Source organism: Rhopilema esculentum, chromosome 5 (assembly GCF_057945365.1).
Source record: "Rhopilema esculentum isolate cy_ngs chromosome 5, ASM5794536v1, whole genome shotgun sequence".
NCBI classification, from domain to species: Eukaryota; Metazoa; Cnidaria; class Scyphozoa; order Rhizostomeae; family Rhizostomatidae; genus Rhopilema; species Rhopilema esculentum.
This window is the reverse complement of record NC_142819.1, coordinates 1,292,856-1,317,783: the sequence shown is the minus strand read 5'-3', so window position 1 is coordinate 1,317,783 and position 24,928 is coordinate 1,292,856. Positions and strand designations below refer to the sequence as shown.

The 24,928-nt window shown below is 35.8% G+C and overlaps 1 protein-coding gene across 1 annotated transcript; it reads left to right on the top strand.

Annotated features, from left to right (window-relative positions):
- The first annotated feature begins 310 nt into the window (after window positions 1–310).
- Window positions 311–24,794, top strand: LOC135690007 (uncharacterized). The gene is made up of 8 exons (XM_065207409.2): window positions 311–1,407; window positions 2,549–2,923; window positions 3,335–3,646; window positions 11,367–11,729; window positions 11,973–12,317; window positions 12,619–12,709; window positions 13,016–13,092; window positions 22,837–24,794. The coding sequence occupies exons 1-8, from the start codon at window positions 1,341–1,343 to the stop codon at window positions 23,043–23,045; spliced, it is 1,839 nt and encodes a 612-aa protein (XP_065063481.1). The 5' UTR covers window positions 311–1,340; the 3' UTR covers window positions 23,046–24,794.
- The last annotated feature ends 134 nt before the right edge of the window (window positions 24,795–24,928 follow it).

Sequence of the window (24,928 nt, the reverse complement as noted above, 5' to 3'; positions counted from 1 at the left end):
AATTAATTTTTCTCAAGAAAAGTGAAAAGAATTCTCAAAAAAGGAGGGACGTGACAAGGATCAGAGGGACATGGCATGTTTTTTCTAGGTGTGGCTCTAGAACTTTATTATAGATAAAGCTAAGATTGGCTAGATTTGCCGATGACAGCACCAATTTCCCATCAGCTGTCTTGTTTCAGTTGGGCCCTCTTGTTTCAGTTGGGCCCTCTTGTTTCAGTTGGGTGTGGTGCCCATAGAACATCTTTCACCCTGTCTGTTGCTTTTCGGAAAGCAGTTGAACTCATTAAAGTAAGTTGAGCAATGGTGACGGTGAAGCTAATTAACGGTATTGCAGAATTAAATTCATAATCCTGATTTCAAAAGTTAGTCTTTCTAGTCAGAAAAGACTAGGTAGCCCATACTCAATGTCAAATCGAGCCATGAAGATAATTCATTTGAAGCAATCAGTAGTGTGAAATTCAGCATATGGATTTAGATAAATAGATCACATGCATTGATACAAACCAACTCTACAAACATTCGATCGGCAAATCACGCGCAATTTTGAATGTAGGAAGCTCAAGTATCCTTCGGGACTATTGTTGCTCAACATAATTTTCAACATAAAATACCAAAGATTGGTAAATTTTAACAGCGCTCCTGTCTTAAGAAAAAAAGGATCGATCGTGATAAGAAAGCAGAAGGGTGTTAGGGGTTGGTTCCACCAAACCACTTCAACTGCGCTGCGAACCGAGGGGCAAATCACTCTAAAAAAATCTCGTACACCTTTTGTGAAAGTCATATTCTTTTAACTGAAAATCTCCAGAAATCCTTTTGTTTTAGGCGAAATATCGTACGCTTTTTGCAAGAGTGTATCGCCCCTCGAAGAACTACTAACTACAATAGTAGATATTCTTCAGTGATATTTGCGCTGCCGCTGGACACAATTCAAGCTGTGAAGGAGCAGACGGTTAACGAGAAGAAAATGAGAGTTGTTCATGATTTACCTGTAGGCTCGTTGGACAGCCGGTGTTCTGGCCGTTTGTTCACATGGCTTTTGCATCGGCTAAACGAGAGCCACCAGTGTTCACTCAACCAAACCAAAAATAGTGGGCCTAAATTATTTGCGGCTTCCAACACAAAGCAAAACAAAGTTAAATAGATTACGTTACATTAAATTTCATCGATGACAATTAGCTGTAGTGGGACCCATTATAAGAACGTGGTACACGATCTTACCGTTGACATGTCATGATGGAATACAATTCTTAAGATTGTTTAAAAAATATGTGATTTTTCTGAAGATGCGATGAGAGTCAACTCATAAACAAAAACTTGTCAGTTACAAGAGGAGTTGATCGATGGAGCAAGTTGTCTTCATTTTGGTTCAAATTTGCCTGGTTTTCAGTGCAAGGACAACAAGAGAAGGTAAGATATCAACATAGATATTAAGATATTAACATCGATATTAACAAACTAGTAACTATAATTTAGAAAGTAGCCCACATTATAAAAGAATTGTGTTAATATAGATCACAAATCTTGTGAATCAAGTTTGTAAGAACCTTTGAAATATCATAAAGTTTCGCTTACTGCTAGTATTGCAAAATAATATTAAATTAAAATTCATGACTTATCATTAAAGCATGTATTTTTCGGTATAATAATCAACCCCATCACAAATGAAACCAAATGGGACAATATAACAGGAAAAAAGCAAAAACTAACAGTAAGTCTCTCTGAAGAAGATACAAATAACCTCTCTACATAAGAGGCTCATCGAGCTTTAAATATCATATGTAAACATTAGCCTTTCTCTATAATGGGGAAATGAGATCTTATAAAAGCAATAATACTGATGGTTGGTGAGAGAGGTCATAATCATGTCAATCATTAGAAAGACCAATGATGAAAATGATGACAATTATGAAAGATGATAGATGATGATCAAATAATGAGACAAATGAAAATGACAATTAATGAGAATGACCGGGATCAAGGTAAGCATGACATGGATCAAAGAGGAAAATGATGATAATCATGAAATATGATTGATGTTGGATGATGATGATTTATCATAATAATAATAATGTTAATGAATGGGATGGTATTGACGATTACTGACATGTCATACTTTGACTTTAACTGATCAGGGGGAAACGAACCACTTCATTCCCACGCCCTAGGTTTAACTATCCCAGAAAACGAAATCTGCCAATCTCTCAATCATTTTTTTTAGAAAAGTGCAGCATTCTAAATTTTGGCCATAAAACTTTGCCGTTGAAGTATCAAGCTTCCCAACATACTGGTTCAACAACGTATCACATATTCTGCATTTAAGACAAACCTTTTTCACTCTTGATCTCCTCTCATGTCGACGAGCGAATTTACTTTGATGAAGATCGGTAGACAACTGTTAAAAAACAACAAATTTGATCAAAATAAGTAAGTACAGGATACAAGATATGGTAGTGCGGGTAGTATAAAATGTACTAACTTTGAAATGAAATGAAATTCAAAGTTTAAAGGATGTTGATTGTGTAACAGTATTGCTTGTTTCTCATCACAGCACACAGCAAACTATCGAAGCTTACGCGCTGCACCTACGAAACAGTTCTATCAAACCACACTTTTAGCAGAAATAAACAAGCCGGAGTATTTACACACCTCGGGCGCGCTGCAGACATTCATAAATGCAAGCAAATGTGTTGCGAGAAGGCAGACTGTGATGTTGCGTTCATGCCGCAAAACCACTGCTACGCAGTTTCGTGTTACTCAGATGAACATTGCGAGACAACGCCAGCATCAGTGTCGAATTTTGTAGTACAGCTTGTTAAAGTTCGACGGGTTACGATTCCTGATCCTTACAATGAAAGTCCAAAAGAAGAGGACATATGGAAATCTGGCAATCAAGAGAGCTCAAAGGAGAACTTAAACGAGGAAGGTGAGACCTTGACCAGAAAAGTTGGTCCCAGAAAATCATACAACCACTATTTGTTTTCTGTGAAACTAAGCTTTACTGTATCTTTCTAATAAAAACTTTAAAAATATTGATATTTAGAGGAATTAAATCAAATTAAGTATCCAATGGAAATGAAATATATGAATAACGAGTCATGAATATTTAGCCCACCTTAATTGTAGCTCAAGGCATTTTATCCAACACGTTTTGCATATAAATTTTGTTTTATGTTTCCTTAAGTAAATAGTGAAAATAGTTAGATTTTAGTAAAGTGAAAGATGAAGAAATTTTTTGCATATCGAATTGTATTTTGAAACTAATCAAATTAATCAGCATAAAGAGCAAAAAATCTAAATTTCATACCCTTTATAATTATTTTTGCATCATTTTCAGTCACTCTACAAACTTCAAACGCGATGGAGGCGTTCATCTGTACGCACAGTCCTGTCTTGTACAATGTGACACTGCGAGGTGCGTCGAAGTCGGGGATCTTTACTGATTTAGGCTCGGTTGACAACATCAACATGTGCATCGCCCTGTGCTGTGAATTGCAGAAGTGTGACTTGGCGTTTATGATCGGCCAGACATGTGTTGCAGTGAAATGCCACAGCGAGGAGCTCTGCCAAACGATAAAGGCCAAGCCATCAAAACTGGCACCCCAGCTAGCGTATATCAGGAGAAAAGAGGTGCAAAAGAAAGTTAGACGTAAGTTTTAGAAATCAGGTGACTTCTAGAAGGGTTTTCAAAGATATGTCATCTTATACATAGACCAGGGAACGAGAAGAGAACGGGAAGGGCACGACAGGGGAACGGGAAGGGAACGACAAGGGAACGACAAGGGAATGGGAAGGGAATGGGAAGGGAAAGACAAGGGAATGGCAAGGGAACGACAAGGGAATGGCAAGGGAACGACAAGGGAATGGGGAGGGAATGGCAAGGTTTTTTAATTGGCAGCAATTAAGAAATGATACAGATTTTAAAGAAAATCTTAAATGAAAAATTTTGAAACCCTTAAGTTCTAAAGCCTGATTTACACGAGAGGAATTTCTCGTGCGAAGCGAATTTTTCACCACAAATTTCTTGGCTGCAAATTTTTCTTTCGAATTCGAAGTTCAGTTTACACTGGCAGAATTTTTTTTGCGAATTTGCTGCAAATAATGCAAGCGAATGTGGCGACTGTTCGAAAAGTGCTATCATCAGAAAAGTTAAAATTTGAAAGCTAAATTTACCGATAAAGCGAAAAAAACAGCAGAAAAGTTCAAGTGAAATAAGAAGTTCAGATGTATGACAATTACAAATTAAAAACATTATTACGAAAATGTCAAACAATAAGTTTTGTAATAACATACTTTATATCAACATTATTTTTTCGCATTTTTGAAGCTGCAAAGTCAGGAAAATGTCATCCTTGAGAGGCATGTCTATTACATCATGCTCGATGCTTAGAAGAGACGAGCTATCCAATTTGTCTGACTTATAGTTGATTGCAAGTAATTCTTTATGCGTTTCAAACTTGAAAGGAGCCTTTGCCACTGCAGTTTGTCATCATGTTTTCTAAATTTGGAAAAGAATTCGACAGTATGATTTGAAACATATTTTTTGATAAATTTTCTAAAAATTCTGGCTAAGTAAGCCATGCAAAGTCGGATGTTCTCCTGCTCATTAGAAATAGCCAGGCCACAGTAGGAAAATACAACCAACCACTTAATTAGCGACGAAATTTGCTGATTAATAGCTTTGAAAAAAAGTAAATCTAAATGCATGCATTCTAACAGGGAGCATTTAGGTTCAACTTGAGCGTTTCAACAAATGCATTCAAACTTTTTGTCAACTCAATGTTACATCTAGCTAATGTTTCTCCATTCTTAAAGAAAGTTGATTCTTATTGCAAAAAAACTTTCCATAAATTACTTTATTCAATATAGGAAGCTAAAATCAGTAATTTTGTATTCAACATATCAAAGAATAAAGATGAAATTTATCTTAGATGTAAAGGATAGAGTTTTACTTCATTTTTCAACTTCATTTTTAAGGGAATTAATTTTGCAAGAAATTATTTTTTTCGAAATTTTTAAGCAATTTTCTTAGGCATTGATTTCGTGTATTGATCAAATTAGAATATTTCACGGGAAGTTATTTAAAAAAAATACCGATTTATAATAAACTGCTAATATTAGATAGCAAGTCATGATATTTAAACGATAGGTGTTTGAGACAAAGATCAGAAGTAAAAAGTGATTATGATAGAAGAAAAAAGCAATGATCAAATTAAATTAAATTGATCAAAGAAAAAAAGGAGAAATGTTTTATTTTAAGTTAAACTTATTATGCCAATAAAATCCAAAAAGTTCAGTATATTCTAACAAGAGTAAAGCCAGGATCGCGTCAACTTGTGCTCGCCAACCCGTCAGTGTTAAGTTTCCGCGCGCATAGAAACTTAACACTAAGTAAGGCTTGGCGACTGACGATAGCCGATCACAGAATGAGTCGACGATGCGTCGAACCACAACTTTACGCGATCCTGGCTTCCAAAAGCTGGATTACAAATGCACGCTAAAACATTCAGCCAACTGTGTTGTGAAAAAGTTCGATATCATATGTACCGACGATGAATGCGGGATCTTGGCAAACAAAGGCTTTGTAGACTGTTATTGTTCTGGGTTATTCTAAGCCGGTGTGTAGACAGGACAGAGGATAAACGTGCAGCTTTGCTTTGTATTTCTTTCTGGTGTGGCTAAGAATAGAAGATAAAACCTAAAAATGGTTGATGTGACTAGCAATCTGAAAATTTTATTTTGGCACCGAGATCGTCTTCAATTTTAGAATTTTTTTCATTTTTCGTTTCTCATTTAACCCTTTAATTCCTTATCCAGATGTACATCTGGATAAGACCACGTGACCGATACTCTAGCCGAAAATATTTTATTTTGGAGCTCCAAGGCAACATACCCTCCTTAACTTATGCTAAAATTGCTCAAATATGATTGGACAGTTAGAAAATTATACTTATTTGATAAATTTATGCGCTTCTTTCGTATAAATATCCCAGACAACGTGGGCCTGTAACCGCCATCTTGACTGATCTTGTTGCGTATGTCGTGAATGAGGCGTGTTTTTCAAAATTGATTTTAAAATGGATAATGAGAACGGACTTGACTCAGAAGATGAATTTGAGATCGACTGTGCCTTATTAAGTGGTAGAGAGGTAGAAATTCGGTTTGTAGCACCTCTGACGGAAAGAGTGGACGAACCAAGACGAAGGAAGCCCTGCAGGAAGCGACAAAGAGAAGAAAATCCTGAAACTTCGAATGAGAGTGGATCGTAAGTTTACATATTGTTTCCTTCAAACTTTTGGATACATTAGCGATAAAGAAGAACCATTTCTGAAGCTGTAGTGAAAATCTTAGAATAATGGCTAACTAAGTACCGCCAAAAAGTTTTGTTTTTTTTGGGAGTGGTTTTCAAGAAATTTTAGGCCCGTGATAAACAAATCAGCTGATTTTGTATATGGTGGCTCTGAACAGATTCACTTAGATTTCTTTACTATTTGTTGCACTGCTGCAGAAATTACCAAATTATAAATCATCTTGTCTTTGCTTATTTTCTATATCTTTGTTTTAGGCAGAGTCTGGCTGGTTCAGGACATCCAGTTGAGTTGGACGATGAGTTGGACGGAGCTGTAGTAGTCGATGAGATCTAGACGAGTCAGAAGTTAGTGAAGAGGAGTATCAGGATAGTGATTGTAGTTTGGCAGAGTCTCTAGGCTACACAGGTGATAGGGAACAGAAGTGGCTTCCACCACATAATGTAAGCAGTGTTGGCCCAAAAGTAGTTTGGGCGAGAGGCAGTGCCCCTTGTAGAGCCTTAGACTTTTTCTTGCTTTTTTTTTCTTTTGATCTGATGGGAACCATAATTGAAAACTCAAACATTTATGCTGTGTATGGTCAAGGAATAGGTCAAAGCTACATGTCCCAGGACCATGGTTGCCATGTGTGGAGACCCATTGATTTGATGGAATTTAGGAGATTTCTTGCCTGTCTATTTTATATGGGTATTGTTAAGGCCCCTGCTAGGCGTAACTACTGGCAGAATGATAAGCTTTTTTCTGGTCTTCTTGGGTCAATGTTTATTCCAACATTTTCTAGGTATTGTGGAATACTTGCTGCCCTTCATTGTGTAAACCCTGAGACAGAGGACAAAAGTGATCCATTAGGAAAAATAAGGAATTTCTATGACCATATGCGAAGTCGCTGTAAGGAACTTTTTACTCCTGGTAAATGTGTGTCTATAGATGAACGTATGGTTAAGTCTAAGGGTAGGTTCTTCTTCAAACAATATATAATGAATAAGCCCACTAAATGGGGTTTCAAACTTTGGGTTCTAGCTGATTCTGCTACAGGCTACAATTGGGATATGGTGGTTTATACTGGTAAAAGCAGAAAGGATGATTGGGATGATTTCAGTGTTGTTGATAATAGTTTTGAAGGGATAGAAAGAGGACTTGGTAGAGCTAAGGCTTTTAATGAAAACCCCAATCCAGAAAATGCAGGAAATCTCATCAACCAATTAGCTGCCAGAGTTGTTATTAATTTAACAAAACCTCTGGTAAACAGGGGGTATGTTCTTTTTGCTGATAACTTTTATTGCAGTGTCCCATTGTTCCAATATTTGACTTCAGTTGGTATAAATGCTGTTGGTACTGTAAGGGAAAATTCCTCATCCTTTCCTGAGGTAATGAAAAATAGGCAGTCTTGGGGGAAGAAACTTGATCAAGGAACAATAAGGTATATTAGAAATGGGGAAAAGCCGAATGATGTGTTGCTTGTACAGTGGGTTGATAGGAATGTTGTCTCTGTTCTCTCCACCTACCATTCTGCCAATGATTATGATTATTGTACAAGGAATACAAAGGTTGATGGAAGTCATAAAAAGGTTAAGGTTTTGAGGCCTAAATGCATTTCAGATTATAACAAAGATATGAATGGTGTAGATTTGTCTGATCAGATGTACCATATGTATTCTGTTCAATATAGGACTAAAAAGTTTTGGAAAACATTATTCTTTCATTTTGTTGATATTTGTGCTTGGGATGCATATGTGTTTTGGAGAGAGCTTAGAAACCCAACCCCTGAGCAGAAAATGCCTAAGAACTATTCTTTTCTTGATTTTAAAAAGGATTTAGCCCTTCAGCTTGCTTTTGTTGAGCAGAAAGCCATTAGAGCAGAACCAGAGGTCAGATCATTTGCAGATTTAGGTACTAAAGTTAGTAATGTAGAGGACTTCATCTGTAAGGCAACAGCTCATGCAGTAAATAGTGCAAAGCAAAGATCAGCAACTTTGAAGAAGGCAGTTAGTAAAAAGGAATTGTGGCAGAATAGATTAGAGAAAGGGCATTTGCCGGTGAAGCTTGAGAAACACCAAGTTTGCAAAGTTTGCTCAGTTATGAAGTCAGTGCATAGCATAGATCAAAGTTATAGAGCAAAAACCTCATCATTTTGCTGTGTTGTATGTGATATCCCTTTGTGTATTGGAGAAAGAAACTGCTTCTTGCTTTTCCATTCCCCAGAGTTTGAGCAGTACAAGGAAGCTTTCCTAAGTTACAGTCGTGATCGCTAGATTAGTTGTTGTTTTTGGTAAATTCATGTAGATTAGATAGAGAAAAAGCAAAAAAAAGAAAAAAATAAAAAAGCATAAAAAGTAAAAAAGAACATTTGGTCAAAATTACAATCTTTTCTCTCCAAGATTTTGTGTTTTTTACTTGTTTTCTTTCTCTTAATAGTCAAAATCGAAATTGCACTTGCCAAATTGAATTGAATTGTTTTAGACCCATTGTTGCATATTAATTAATTAAAAAAAGACTGTTCAAGAAAAATGATTGATATTTCAACTCAGTGTGCTAAGACTATGACAAAATACATTATTGAAAGAAAAAAGTAGTTAAGTGTTTTATTATTGAAGATAATTGACCTTAATAAATAAAGTTCTTTTCTGTTATATTCAATTATGCAAATTGAATGCTAATTAATGTCCAATTATAATATAATTTTGGCATAATAAGATCATTTGCATAAAATACAGCTATTGATGATTACTTGGGCAAAAGATCATCCAGTTATCTTGAAAAATCAATTTTTGCTGAATTTTTAGATAAAGTAGGCAAAAATCCTAAAATTCTGTCAATAACGAAAGGGTTAAGGCACACTAGCGTATTTTCGTCAAGGCAAACAACCGCCTTCCTCCTTTTTTATATAAGGAACCTAGCTACATGTAGAGGACAGAAGAAAATTAAAGAGCCGGCAGTATTATATCGGGGTCCCTGAGAAACATTTCATTTTTGAATATTTTCATCATTGCAAACAATCAAGAACTACGAGGCCAGTTCCATTTATTTGGAGATAAAAATCACATAGGTAAACTGTGTGTTACGAAGGAAGGTTTTGCATATCTCATTGTGTAATTTCGAGCAATTAATTTTCCTTCTTGATTGAATTTCCACTTTATCATATATAATACGTCTTTCTAGATTTCTTTCTGTTTTCAATCCTGTTTTTATAGCTACAGTTCAGAATCTAACGACACTGATACAGAATTCTAATGTGAAGTTAAATTAAGGAGCTAATAAGGAGCTTTAACAACTACAATTTGATAAAAAGATATCTTAAAATAAGTAACTTCAAGTACTAGGCCATGAGCTAGACTCCTTATAAAATAAAAACATGCCTAAAACATTGCACAGCATGGGCGTCGACAAAGGGAGTACGAGACTTGTGGCCCCACTCAACTTTTGGATTTCCGGCAAATACAAACAACTTCTAGATTCTAAGTTATATTATAAATTACTCCAATATTTAAACTTTGAAGATAAATTAAAAGCAATAAACGAATTTATCTACATCATTTACTTTGTTCCTGGCTAAAAATTGTTCGTTTAAGCTTAGATGGCTCAATGGTTTAATGGGAAGCACTTTGGTCAGGTTCTGTCACTGCAAACAGTGTCACTTTAGGAACGCTATTTTTGTCGGCAAACCTGGGGATCGCTCCCATAAGGAATTTTCTTCAGCTCGCTCCTGTTGTATACTAATAAGCCAAGAAAAGTGCATATCTTTTTCCTAGTCAATGAACCAAACCTTTGAGAAGCATTCTGGAAATCAATAAAAACAAGCTTGATGTCAACAAAGGGCCGCCATGATCACTTGATTTATCACCTTGGCAACCTTTCGATTCATAATCTTTAAAAATCATGACCAGTCTATCTTTGCTCTCCGCTGGTGAATAATTCACAAAACTTCAAGGACACACGGGTTGGAATTACGTTGATAGCTACAAATGTTTATCAATGCGGGCTGATAATTGCTTCCATTTAATATCCAATGAAAGTAAATAAACTTCTTTCTTGAAAAGCGCAGATAGCATCCCATCAAAGCATAGACACTTTGAACTTCGGCGAACAGTCTCTATCATTCTGTTATATAATCGACCGAAAAATTCATACTTCTGACGAATGGTATAGTATGGTCTGCCTAGACTTGTTCATTAAATGGCTCATATGAATTTTACACATATAATGGCCACTTACATCAAGTGGATCATTTCTTCTTACATCAAATGGACCATAGTTTTGCTGAGCCTCAATATTCTTGCTCGAAACTTGCTATTCTGGCCCTGCAACAATTCTTAAATTCACTTAAGCAATACAACATGTAAACTTCGCAAAAATCGAGAAAAAAGTTCTAATCTTTGCTATTATGTTTTTCAATACTGGATGGGTGTAGCTCAAACTCTTCGCGTGAAAATTTGAGCTTGGCAATAATTCTTAAATTCTTAAATTTGAGCCTAAAACCCTTATAAAACTTATTCTTAAAAACGTGTATATTACATAAGTTAAGATCGTAAAATCGATGTCCCAGGCCTCTTGCTGGAAACATCGCTATAAAAACAGAGAAAAACAACACAGCAAAGCAATAGAAAACTGGGAAATTTGTAAACTGAAACGTTTAAAACGGAGACGCTAGAAAGAAATATGGAGACATCTGAAACGCATCTGTTGTCACTGTTGAGTGTGGAATCGGATGCACGGAAAAGCTCTTGTTTTCATATTGAGTTATTCTATTTATTTAGACTTTAATTGTAACATCTCTTACAATCAACCCATTCAACTTTGCTCGGGGTTTTGGAACCCTCTTCCACCAACAAAACGGACTTGCGTGTTAACTATGCAATGCTTATGCCAACGTAAATCAGGCAACATCAACAACATTTACAGTATTGAATGTCCTGGAAAAAACACAAGGTAACATCTGTGAATCACTAGAAAAACATGGATTGATTTTTCAGCATCAATTACTTGGAATAAACGTATTTTTCGATATTTGTGTTTCACTTTCTTCATGTAATTGCACTACTGAGAGAGTTTTTTCACATTCAGCTGTTGCTGCGCAGCCACAGATACAAAGTCCTCCGATACTGCAAAAGCCTCCACAGAAGCAATCTCCAATACTTAGGCCGAGCACGTGTCAAACGCGGAAGATCTACAACAACGTAACACTTCTTGGTGGCACAAAAGCTGGAAATTATACATCTCTCGGCAAGGCAGAACACTTGCAGGACTGCGTTGGCAGAGCATGTGATTTAAATGAAGGTCACGTGGCATTGATGATTGGCAGATATTGTTTCTCTGTCACATGTCATAATGAGAGAGTCTGTCAAACAATACCAGCAAAACCAACACAGCTGAAGCCAAAAGTTGCATATTTGGCTTGGACCCAAGAACCTATAGAGCCAGATACAAGTAAGGCCTTGTTTACTATTGCCATATAAGGCATTGTCAAATGTTCCCAATTCGACGATTTCTGATGACGTCTCAACCTTGGTCTAAAAGCTTACAGAAGCATTCAGTCTTCAAACTATTCTTGTGAGATATTTTGGATAATGTATGCATTCGAGGATAACACTACCAATAACCACTGATAAAGAAAAATAACGAACAAAAGGAACCTCCATAATCTTTAAATGTATTCTTCCTGTTTTCTAGTAACAAATATGGCGGAAAGTGACTTTTTTGTGAATCATCATCGATTTCCAAGATGCAAACGAAGCCATATCATGTACAATCACACACTAAAAGGAGGCTTGAGGGCAGGGAACTTCAGCATGCTAGCCGCTGTCAATGACATCGAGGTTTGCGCTGCACTGTGCTGCGAAGAAAAGAACTGTGATTTGGCTCTCATGATAGGAGACAATTGTTATGCAGGCGACTGTACCAGTCCGGACCTATGCAAAGCTGTACCAATACCACCTGGTATGGTGCAGAGATCACAGATAGCCTACATAACTGCACCCGGACGAAAGAAACCAGAAGATAAATGGGTAAACGCAGGTAAAATGTTGCTTTTGAATTAATCTCCATTCAAAGTTTTAAGAATTAAGTTTACAATCAGCGTTATGATACCATCAATGTAGCATTCGTTATAATATCATCAACCTAGCAATTTTAAAACCTTGTTTACTGAAATTTTCTGACTCACAACATTGGCAAAGTAACTTTTCACCATAAACTACAGAAGTATTGAACATTTTTCTATAGTTATTGATTCTCTCCATGTTCACGTGTAGCTAAGTTCCCACTTTTTAAGCTCAACTGCTTGTTTATCATAAGACATAATTAAATTGCGTTTCAGATTGGAGTCTGGTCTACCTCATAGTGAGCAGTCTGGTTATTGGAATCAGTCTTCTGGGTACAGCATGGACAGTTTGTCTGTGTGTCTTAAAGTAAGTACAATTCTTATTCATATATGCATAAGACCAACTAAAGTGTGGATACCTATGGCAGGGAAGCTTTGTGACTAGAAAACGTTTAGATGCTTCACATTCAGTTTTTAAGTTCAGCTTCAGATGATATCGTCCCTTGAATGGCATTCTCTTTCTTCACATTCTTTTGTCATATCCCTTGAGCAGCTAATCTTTTAACTGTCTCAGGTCCTATGCATTGCAAATATGATGAAGCATATTTTTCCATTTTCTTATTCTGTGACCTCTAAAGTCATCATCTAAAGTCATGTGTTTCAAATGTGACAGGAGACACAGAACAGTCACCCAAGACGAAGAGCAAGCCAAGGCAGCAAAAAGGACAAAAACATTACGGGATTTAAGAGGTAGGTTGGTTTTATGATAGCACAGAGAGTGTCGAAAACATTCCTTCTGCAAATCATATCGTCCATTTGCACGGAGAACAGGGTTTCATTATGAAGGCGGGCGGTAGATTTTGCATTTTTTGAACATTTCAACATCCGTTTTCCGAATTCGCGTTCAAAACTAGTTTCCATCACAGGATCTGATCTTTGACTGATCTTGTTTAGGAGTCATGAAAAGAATATAGAGTTTCCTTTAGTTCCTAATTAAATAAATATATATATAGATTAAATACGACGCTGTACGTAATTGAAAGCAGAATTCAGCATTCTTTTTTAAGGGTTTGGTTTTCAATGTAATTTAAAGGAAAATTGACATATTCCCGGACAAATCTCAAAGAAAACCAACTTTAATTAAAGTATTCTTTTCTGTACCCATTCAAAGCTTTATTAAGTGCAGTTATGTTCGGCGGGAGAAACTTTTGAACAAAGATTTGTCCAAAAATTTATTTATGCGAAATTTTGGGTTATCCGAAAGTTTGTCGAGCCAAAAATATATGAATGAATTACGCATGCGCAATGTTAGTTGACTGAACTGAAGCTACGGAAATCAATTTATCTCTGAATCTGTATTCAAATTAAGGAAAAACAAAGGCTACAAACTTCAAACATGAGTAGGTCTGCGAAATTTTGAAAACATTTGTTCTTCCAAGCTAAAGTCATTTTCTTCTCCTTTCTCAGTCTTATCTGAATCGACAGTATTTATGCCTTCGAGAAATGACTGATCTCTAAAGACCTATACATAAACAGGAAAACTAATACATTTTTCTTTACTATTCTATGCATTTTAGAGTCTTTGATTTTGAGAGGGGCTCGGTTTAAATACACATATTTTTATAAGAAAAAAAGAATTTAAGCCAGTTCGGTACTAAAAGTTTCATTTCATTATCAAATTTTCAGTACTCAGAAGTTTTGGCCAGTTTTCCAAAAGCTCAGTAACAATCTTTAAAATATGTACGAATCAATAGCCCAACGTAGTTTTGCTTTAAACATCTAAAGGTTGGTCAACACTTGACCGAAAATTTACTTGTTAAAAATTTTAAAAAAAATTCCCCAAAACTATTTTCTTCGATTTTTACTCTCCGAAATCATCCGCTAAAAAACTTTCTGTACTTAAAGTACTCTAAAAATTCGTTTTTGCTGAAATAATCTGTGCATAAAAATCATAAATGAGAAAATAAAAAAATTTCGTGATGCTTCTGTTAAAAAAGTCAAACTTAAACCTATATCAGATTTGCATTAATTTAATGTCTCTCCAAAAATTTTTAAAAACTACGTGTAGCTAGGTTTATGACAGAAAGAGACCAAATTGCAAAGTAAAAAAGGCTGCCGCTAAGACATGGCCGCAGTTCTGGCATTGTTGAGGATGCGAAAAAGAACAGGTTGATCGCAAATTTGCCTTCGTACAAAAATAACAGGGATTTAATATTTGTAAAACCGTGACTTGCTTACAAAATTGGTCAATAGCATGGAGTTACTGGCTCAGCATCGGATGGCTTACCGGCTCAGCAATCAATACTTTTGTTTAATTGCCTGATCGTTTAATTTTTAATGCTGCTCAACTAGGCCCAAAATTCAAAACAGCAAGTCTCGTTCACAGGATGTAGTTTTAAGTGCAGCCTTTGAAAGATATATTTCAACTCGGCTCGGTGGAGAAAAATATAAAAATTTTAAAAAAGGCAGAATGAAAAAAAACTATTCCTTATTAAAAGGCAAATGTTTTTTTTCATTTTTGATCAGCAAATCACTACAATTTACAAAATGTTCTCTTCTTATGCTCGCATTAAGTATTGGATTTTACATAATGAAGTGAAGTGGTGAAGAGAAAAGGTTTGAACTTTCTTCGAACATAAGCTAAAAATGATTGCTTTGTGGTATTAAGAAAGCAAGTGCAAGTCTCAGTTGCAAGGCCATCAAGAAGCAGTTCTTTAGAATACCATATACTATCTCAAACACTGTAGTTATACGCTCAAACATTAAGTATATGCATTCAGACGTACAATTTACAATTTGAATCTTTGTAGAATTTCAGACGGCATGTTGAGCATGGTCAGACGGCAGGTCATATCTTCGTCATGGAATGAGCTTATTATAACGATTTTTGAAAGCTAAGAGGAGTTTTGGGTGATTATAACTTTAATTACCAGTTATTCTAACCTAACTGGAATTCAGGCCTTAAAGAGCTTACGGATAAGCACTTCTGATCTCAAACAGGCTTCGCTGAATCAAATTTTCTTTCAATAGAGCAACTAAAAAGAAATCTGAGGTAACACAAAAATCTGGATTAAAGGACAGAGATAAGTTTACGTGGAAAGCTGCAACATTAATTAGTCTTCTTAAAAAACCGATCTTGTAAATAATCATTCAAGATTATGTAAGAAAATTAGCGGTTACGTTACGGGTTAAAACTGAACAAGAAAGTTGATCTATACTTAAAAAGCTGTATTCATACATACTGAAGAAAAATCCAAAATTGGCACATGTAGCCGGGAAAAGCATACTGTTTATCTTGTCTCATTATTTATCATCATCACACTCTTTATTTTTGACTTTAAAATTTAGCACAACGATGGCAAAGGCATTTGCTTAACAAGGAGAAATCTTGAATGCGAGAACACTCCAATCTTCAGATTATCAATCAATGTTTTGCGGAGAATTCTAAATGAAATTTTTCTATCTGATTTTTGGTTTCACGCCTCTGCAGGCAAATCATATCATTTGAAGTTAATGTTAATCTTAGGGGTTTAACCTTAACAAAAAAAACAAGAAACTGTTGAAATATCTCACCTTTGTAAGAACTTATTTGACCTCAGCTTCTTACAATAACAATTTTCCTAGGCATTTGTTTTCCAGTTAAAGTTAAGAGATCTATGTGGAGGAAATAGGACTGGGATGTAGAAGATGTAAATGCTCGTGTTGATGGACCGATTAATGGACTGATTAATGAATTGAAGGATAGCTAAATGGATGGATCAATAAATGAAGTAAAGGTTGGGGAACAATAGATGAAGGAAAGAAGTGAAATTGCAAGGAGGAGAAGGAGACAACAAGTTAAGAAAAACGAAAATAAAGGAAACAGCGACACGTAAGATGGATAGGCAGAAATGGGATAAATGTGAATAAAAGTGAAGAGAAAGAAGAATAAAAAGATAAAAAGAAGGATTATATGAAGAAAGAGGAGGAAGAAGAAATAAGTGGAAGGAAGAGGAGAAAGAAGAAATAATATGAAGAAAGAGGAGGAGAAAGAAATAATTAGAGGAAAGAGGAGAAAGAAGAAATAAGTGGAAGAAAAAGGAAGAATAAGAAAGAAAAAGAAGAAAGAGGAGGAAGAAGAAATAAGTGGAAAAAAGAGGAGGAAGAAGAAATAATAAGAAGAAAGAGGAGGAAGAAGAAATAAGTAGAAAGAGGAAGCATAAGAAAGAAGGAATGAGAAAAAGTCAAAGAAGAAGTAAGGGATCCGAGGAAAAAGAAAAGGAAAAGAGAGAAGATGCTGAATAAGAAGAAGAGCGAAGTGGAAGAAAGAAAAGCAAAAATACGACTAAGAATAAAGAGAAGAATAAGAGAAAGAAATACGGGGATTGAAGAAGAAGAAAACAGAAGAAAACGCTCCGACTTCTCTGGAAAGCAGTAGAACGCATCAGGCAGCGAATTGAAAATTCAAATTGACACTTGATGTATCCGTTGTTCGTTACCAATCTTGTCTTGTGAGATGCTTAGTTTAAAAGAGTTGTGTTAGCCTGGTTAAACGAGTTCTTATTCATTTCAACCAATTTCCAAAGGCGCGTTTGTTCGCATAGATTCTATTCAAAAAAAAACTTCAACTTCTCCAAGGTTAGGATATAAAGCTCTAACAAAACGATGACAGCAAATAAATTCCCCTTCCTCTAGAATACAATCAATTGTTTTTGCTCGCACAACCATTTTCGTCCTCTCCCTCCTAGGTTCTTTTCCAACTCTCTCTCACTTCCTTCCACTCTCTCTCTGCCGGGGGCTCTGCCTAAATTACAAGAAAATACTAATAATAGAATAAAAACTAAGGGGGTTTCCTAAGGGAGCTCTCACAGTTGCAACAGGTGCATCTATTTCTATTTCTTTCTATTTTGTAGACAACAGGACAGCGAAGTTCATATTTGTGATCCCAATGCTCCATCTAACAGTCAAATTCCGAACCATTCATCTTTCTCCTAGAAATACCGTTTTCGCCCACAAGCTAGCATTGTTAAAAAAGTCTGATTAGACCAAAAATGAAATAAAATTCTGTAAATCTTTTAATCAGGAAACGATTGGCAATAGAAATGCAGAGATCTCATCCCTATTCTTCATAGACAAGCTCAAACTGCTCAAGATCACAGTTATTAACCCTCAGAAATCACCAATTGAAGCCACTTGATGGCTACGTATTTGTTTGTCGGTGCCTACGCATGATAAAGATGTCGGTGCAAACCTTTACCTATTCAGTACATAAAATCTCAAGTGGCAACTCTGCCGATAATGAATATACGCATATATCAAGCGCTCCTCCTGGCGGCTGCTCGCCAATCCAGCGGGTCCTCAAAAAGGCCACATTAACGTTTTCCAATATCAAATGCACCAATATCAGTTATTAAGTGTAGAGAGATTTTACATTAAATGAAACCAAATGATCCCCTATGGCTAATTGAAAATTACATTCATTAAGATATACTACTTGCTATAATGTTTCTTTATGTAGAATTTCGAAAGCCTTTTCAAGTCAATCCTACAATATAACTACCCTACACCGCAATAACCTTCTATATACAGTTAAAGAATCATGGTATGCTGAAATGAATTGTTCTTTTAACTACTCTTTTTGTCAGATTGAATTATAGTTTAATAAAACTCAAGCAAAGATCTTTTTGCTAAATGTCCCAATGTCCCGGTTAATAATTCCAAAAGTACTAAAGTATACGTGAATTTGAAATTAAATGTCATGGTTCTGGAGCTGTTGTCAGCAGCTCTAACTGGCATGACTCGCGTTTTACTGTTCTTTCAAGCAATTCATCTGCACGTGCCACGGATAGCGTTACTGGTATGGTGCGCTCGACAACTTGATTCTCCCTGTAGTTTCTGCATATTCGAATGTAGAAGTAAATGACAACATCAAGAAATGTGTTGAACATGACGAGCAGGTCAGATACAACAACAGCTGTGAAGTCGTACGAAATGAAGAGATAGGTGATTGCAAATGGATAGAAGCAAACGACAAACCCGACTGTCACAAGAAGCGAATGAATGAGTACGGCACGATTCCTCATTCTGGTAGCTTGATATCTTGCGTTCTTGCAAATCTGATCTCGCCTGGATGTTGTGTAAGATATTCCCACATAAAGGATAATCAGGGCCACACCAGACACAAGGGTTACATAAGAGTTGACAGCGAGGAAGTCCATCCGTGTAACAGCACTGAGGATACCATACAAGCCCGCGGAGAACCAAGTCAAAGCAAGAAAGATATTGAACCTGCACTTGTTGATGATGCTTTTGATGTTCAGTGGAAAGAGGACAGCAAAGAAGCGCTGAAGGGCAATGAAAATGATATGGTTGAAGGAGGCGACGACAGAAAAGTTCAAGCCAATAGAAGCATACCACACGAAGCTCAAGCCTGCTATTTCTTTGATGTGCAGTATCCTTGCCATTCCGTAAAGTGCAAAAAATATCGCTGAAACAGCGTCAGCGCAACTCAAACTGACAACAGTTTTGTCGAATGCGGTAAGGTTTTTCTTGGTCTTACATGTAAACACCATTTGTATTGCGTTGGCAGCCACTGCCAGTACTCCTAGCGCGATACGCAAAGAGCCGACAAAAAGTTCTCTTTGGAAGATCTGCGGCATGGCAAAAGTTTTTTGATAAGATCTAACAGCAAAGATATGTGGAAAATATATAAAACGAACAGAAACTCAAAAATCTTTTGACTCAGACGCCGAAATAGTCTCTCAATCTTGATTATTAGTACTTCTTTATAAACATTATAACGAACCCGACGTCCCGTACGATTCCAGCCGTTGGAAGCTGATAGAAACTCTTTGCAATGCGAATGCGCGGAACCAAAACCTCAATTTCAAGCACGGCACATACAACTCTTGGTAGGCATCAAAGACGTGATTGTTGAAATCTACAACCTCCGTTCTCCGCAACTTCAGCCAACTGACAAACACTCGAGGAAGCTCTGTATCATCAATCATGTTATTGCAGCTGCCTCAAAAGACTTTCACATTGTCACATAGTTCTTTGCCGCTTACTGAGTTTATTTCCGGCAAAAATCTTCTCTCTTAAATATTTAATAGCCCTTTTTTCTAATAACGTTTGTCTGGTAATTAATTGTACAGGAGAGAAAGAGAGAGAAAGAGAGAAAAAGAGAGAGAAAGAGAGGGAAAGTAACAGAGCAGACGACAATAACAAGATATTATAGTGTTTTACGATGTTTTGGATGCGAAGAGGCCGGGAATCACATTGTACAACGTAAAAAATGAAATATTCTTCAGCAATAACGCTGAAAAGAAGAAAGGTCCTTTCGGTCATTAAACCTGACGTTATTCAACAATGAGCTTTGATTTTGGATTAATTATTCGGAGCTAGGTTAACCATAATCAATGAAAGAGATTAATTTTAGTTAAGAATATTAAGTTGATGATTGACTGTGAAATAATAGGATCTATAATACGTCAAGTGTTAACTGCCCCAAGAAGAGGATTTATTCGATCAGTTATAACATTCAGAATTAACAACCGGCTGTCCCTTGGCAGCCTTTATATCATCTTAGGACACAGCACTCCAATTGCAAAACATGGAAATGCAGGAGCATACATGACTTTTACTACTCGGCTCTGAAAGCATGGAATTATATTCCCATTAATATGGTAGAGCTCCATAGGCTTAATGGATTCAAAAAGCAATTAGAATTTTATCTCACGAGCTAAAATCAACTTAAAATTTTAACTCTTCTTCTCAAATCAACTTAATATTTATTGATCTGCAAAAGGCCTTTGATACTGTTAATCGTGGTATTCTCTTAGAAAAGCTGGGACCTTATGATATCAGAGAAACTGCCTTAACTCTTATCTGAGTGATCATAGGCAGTTTCTTTCAGTTAATGGTATCTCATCTCTGACATGTGATGTTACATGTGGTGTTCCACAGGGGTCAGTTTTAGGCCCCTTGCTGTTCCTAATCTACATAAGTGACTTACCAAAATCATCTGAAATGCTTACTTTCTTTTTATTTGCTGATGATACCAATATTTATTTTGAATCTGATGACTTGATAAATCTAACTTAAAAAAGTTAATAAGGAGCTCAATAAAGTAAAACCCTGGCTTGACTTCGACTGTAGCAAACTTGCACTAAGTATTGACAAAACAAACTTTGTCTTTTTCAATTCCCCCAGAAAGCAATTACCTGTTTTGATAAACCTTAAATTTGGCAAGTAATTTATCAAACAGACAATTTTAAGTTATTTGGTGTCTTTATTGATGGACATCTTTCCTTGAATTACCACATCATTTAACTTTTTAAAAAACTTTCTAGGACTACTGGGATCTTCTATAGACTCTCTCTTTTACAAACGCATTTTTACAGACCCTGATTCACTCTTTTAATCTTTTTTCAATTATGGTATATTAGTATGGGATCTTACTTATGGCACTTACTTAGACCGTCTGTCCATTATACTAAAGAAAGTCCTAAGATGTATTAAGTTCCATCCTACTACTGCTTCTTCTGCACCCTTATTTAATTCGTTAAAGCTGATCAAGCTTGTGGGCATGCTCCACCTAAATATGTCAGCCTTTGTTTATAAAGCCTTGAACAAACTCTGACCTGTCTGCTCTCATAACTACTTTACCCCAAGTTCTTCTGTTCATAGAATTGGAACACGCCAATCTTCCAGAGGTGTTCTATTTCTTTCGTTTAAAAGGATCACAACTTATGGACTCCGAACAGTCCAATACTTTGGCTCAAGATTATGGAACATTCTGCCACTTTTCATACGCGTTTCTGGAACTATTTCCCTTTTTCGGTCAAAATTAAAAGCTTACTATATTAACTTCTAAATTTAATCTTGCTATTTTGCGATGCCAACCAAGGCTCGTTATTTTCCCTCAAGACACGTCTGGCTCTTTTTTATTTTATTTTTATATACAATGTTTTTTAGTTTCTTTGCTTTTATGGGATGGGGGGGGGGGGGGGGGGGCTCTCTCTTGATTAGTTTACCTACTTTGAGAGCTCCTCTTTAATCAATCAATATTATATACAATTATGTAATGTCATTTCTTTGTTTAGTTTATAGTTTTGTACTCAAGTGCATATGACACGAAAATTTTTCTTTGCCTCCGCCAGTCGCGGACCAAGCGAAGGAAATGTACGCGAAAGATCAGTCGGAGGACGATGTTCTTCAGTAAGATGATGGTTGATATCTTTACGAATCATTTTTAATAAGTAATACCAAGCGGCGAACTTCAGTCGGGGCAGGTTTTCCCGGACGGCAGCCAAGCACAACGGTATCTCCTTCAAGGAGGTACTATCGTTCCCAAGAGTCAAGTACACTTGTTTGCCGTAACGCACTTAACTGTTTCAAAGTAAAAGTTTTCTAATTCTGTTCTTATACAAAATGTTTATTTTGGAATATTGGCTTGGCCCTATGATAATATTGTGAGTTACGAAATAATGACCATGACCGGGGCTGGCGATGTACACCTCACGTTATTTCATTTTTTATCAATTTTATAATGAACCAAACATTTTCCTAAATTATTTTCCGACCTTTAATGGCATTACTTGAATTATCTAGATAAAACTTGTTACAATTATGGTGGGAAAAGAGTCTTTAGGCGATCAACAGTGTCCGTTCACAGTGAAACCATATAGTAGCTTTGTTCTATTAAACAGATACACCACCACTTTGCGTCAGAGGGGTCACGTGACCAGAGATCGGACCGCGCTTTTGTTGTGACACATTTAAGTGTTGGAAAACTGTGTTTTTTAAGGAAAGTAAGTCGCAAATGAAAAAACTAAGTTCACCATCATTTCCAGCGATGTTTCTCTGATGATTTAAGAGAATAAAAATGATCGTGTCTTATGCACTTGAAATGTTTCTTATTTAGTTGCATTTGTTGCATTGTATTGTACCTTGTAAATTGTAGGTAGTGTTGATTGGTAATCAAACGAAACTTGAAACTCTTCCTTTGAAAACAGCAGCTTTGTAGATTTGTTACTACACACAATCTAGGATTCAACTTTAACAATGTATTCATGTATTTATGACATTTATTTTCTTATTTCGTATTAAGTTTGTGGGATGAAGGCATTTGTTTAAATGAGTTTTTAGTTAAATACAGAACAGATGTAGAAAAAAGCTTATTAGCAAATTTTAGTATCTTTTCTCAAGCCCTTTACTTTTTCATTTATAAGTTCAACAAAACAAAAAAGCTCCTGTTGTGCCCTTAGAAGCTAAATACTGGTAATTTCGCATAATTAAAATTCCTGCACCTGAAAAACTTTTTTTTTTAATTTGGGAATTACACATGAATCGTTTGTAGTACAAAGTTTGTCGTTGGGATACATTACAAACTTACAGCATCTCATTGTCTGAACAAAATAGTGTCAAGAAATAAAGCTTTCACATGACTTAATTGAACATATTCCAAATTCTAAACAGTAAACTAATTTCCGTTTTACTTTCTTTGCTTCTTAGCGAGATTCTCTGATGGCCTACCTTCTTTCTTGGATTCGGAGGCAGAGATAGAAGAGCCAGTGGGAACGTCAACTAGAGGAAACAGCTTCAGCCCTCGGAAGACACCAACATCATCACTACAGAGCGTGGCGACGCAGACTAAAAAAGAAGCCGAACTTGCCACAGAAAGATTCTTTAAACTTGAAGAAAACGCTAATAAACCAAAATAAATGCACAGTAATTCAGATGACACCTGCGCCTTTAAAGGACTGATAATAATAAAAAGCGTTTTTGTAGTGGTGGCTATGGCACACGTTAACTTTTAAGCCTGGGCATATAAACAACAACAACAACAACAACAGCAACAACAACATAAACAAAGGGACAAGATAGGATATAGCCTAACGCCAATGTGCTCTACAAATAAACATACATTTATGCAGACAAAAGGCTTTGAATGACGAAATCATCAAGCCTTTGCTGATATTGATATTGTTACACATCGATTGCATTATCGTTATCAATCCGTTCATAGCATGTGTTGTGATGGCTTCTTATGTATCATAAGTATCTTAATATTAATATCTTAATATAATTATCAGTCAAGGTGAATATAATCATTTGAAAAGGAGCCAAGCCATTATCAGTTTACTCCTTGAATGTTCAAAGTTTGTGTTATCGAAATAATTTTAAATAATTGTCAGCCAAATTCTCCCTTTACCTTCATTTTCTTACGAGCTTTACTGATTGGGACTTTGTTCTTCAGAACAATAAAAAACTTTCAAGTTTGCAACAGATATTCATCGTTTCATATGACAAAGAGATTTTTTTCAAATCTCTTTCATCACTTTGATAACAATTTATTAACAGATTAACTGTTGTATTTATCGCATATGTATTAAAACATCGTTAATCGATTTGTATGTTTGATTAAAATGTTTGCACAAAATAAAATTGTTTGAAGAATTTAACATGAATTGGCATCATCTCTAAAAAGTAACAGAAAATCTTTAACATATCTTTCCTTCTTGTGCAATGCTATTGAAAAAGAGGTGAAGAAGGCTCGCATATTCAAATTCGGGAACATATCCCTGGGACTTTTTTGCAACAAAGAGATCTACATGCTAGTCAAAATGAACAAATACCATACCATCTCAATCAATTAAAAAACTTATAGATTGTGCTTCTACAGATTGGCGTAAACATTCTAGAAAATGTCTCTGCTATTGTTTTTGAACTGACTATAAAGGCAATAAAATGTTGCAATGGGATATTGAAATAAAGCTATTTGAATCGAAACCCTAGGGAGCTTTAAGTCAAGTTTGCTGCTTTTTAGATATGCATTCACATCTGAATTCAACTTTTCCATTGCCATCATTGCAAATACAGTAAAGACCTTCCACCATTCATAGCTCTGGCTTTCTCACTCTAGAGAACTGGAATACATAATTGATAGAAGCTTAATTGACTCAGCGCGCTTCATCCACTTGTAACAAAAAATTAAAGATTCCGTCAAGCTTCCTTACCGAGCATCATTTACATGTATTCATTACACTGACTTTGAAATGTATTTTACTTTGCTTTCAAACGTTACATCTCATTACAATCAGTGTAAAATCATTCAGTGTTGTCTCACCGAACAGGATTCTCATTAAAAGGAAATCTGCAAAGTTTTTTATATATCTCTATAGTTGCTATACAGTAAATCCCCGCATATATGAACCTACAAAATTAAGAACCTAGAGGCTGTTCTTCCAAAATTATGCACCTTTTAATTAAGAACCTGTTTCAGTGTGATAAAATTTAATAGGTTCTTATTCCAAGGGCAAACATATAGAGTTTTGAATGGTTCTTATTTAATCCCAGATTTTTAAAGATGAGGTAAAATCACAATCGATATAAAAATTTTCAGTTGTGCATTTTCAGCATTTTATACACTTTAACGAAAGAGAACTTTAAAATCACTTTGACTTTTTAAATAATTATATATAGCAAAATCCAAAATGTTGAAAATGAAAGAAAAGCATTATAATTCATAATTTTCAATTCCTGAGGACATATGAGATCATCTCCAGATCCATCCACTGTCATAAGGCAGCCAGTGCACTCAAAT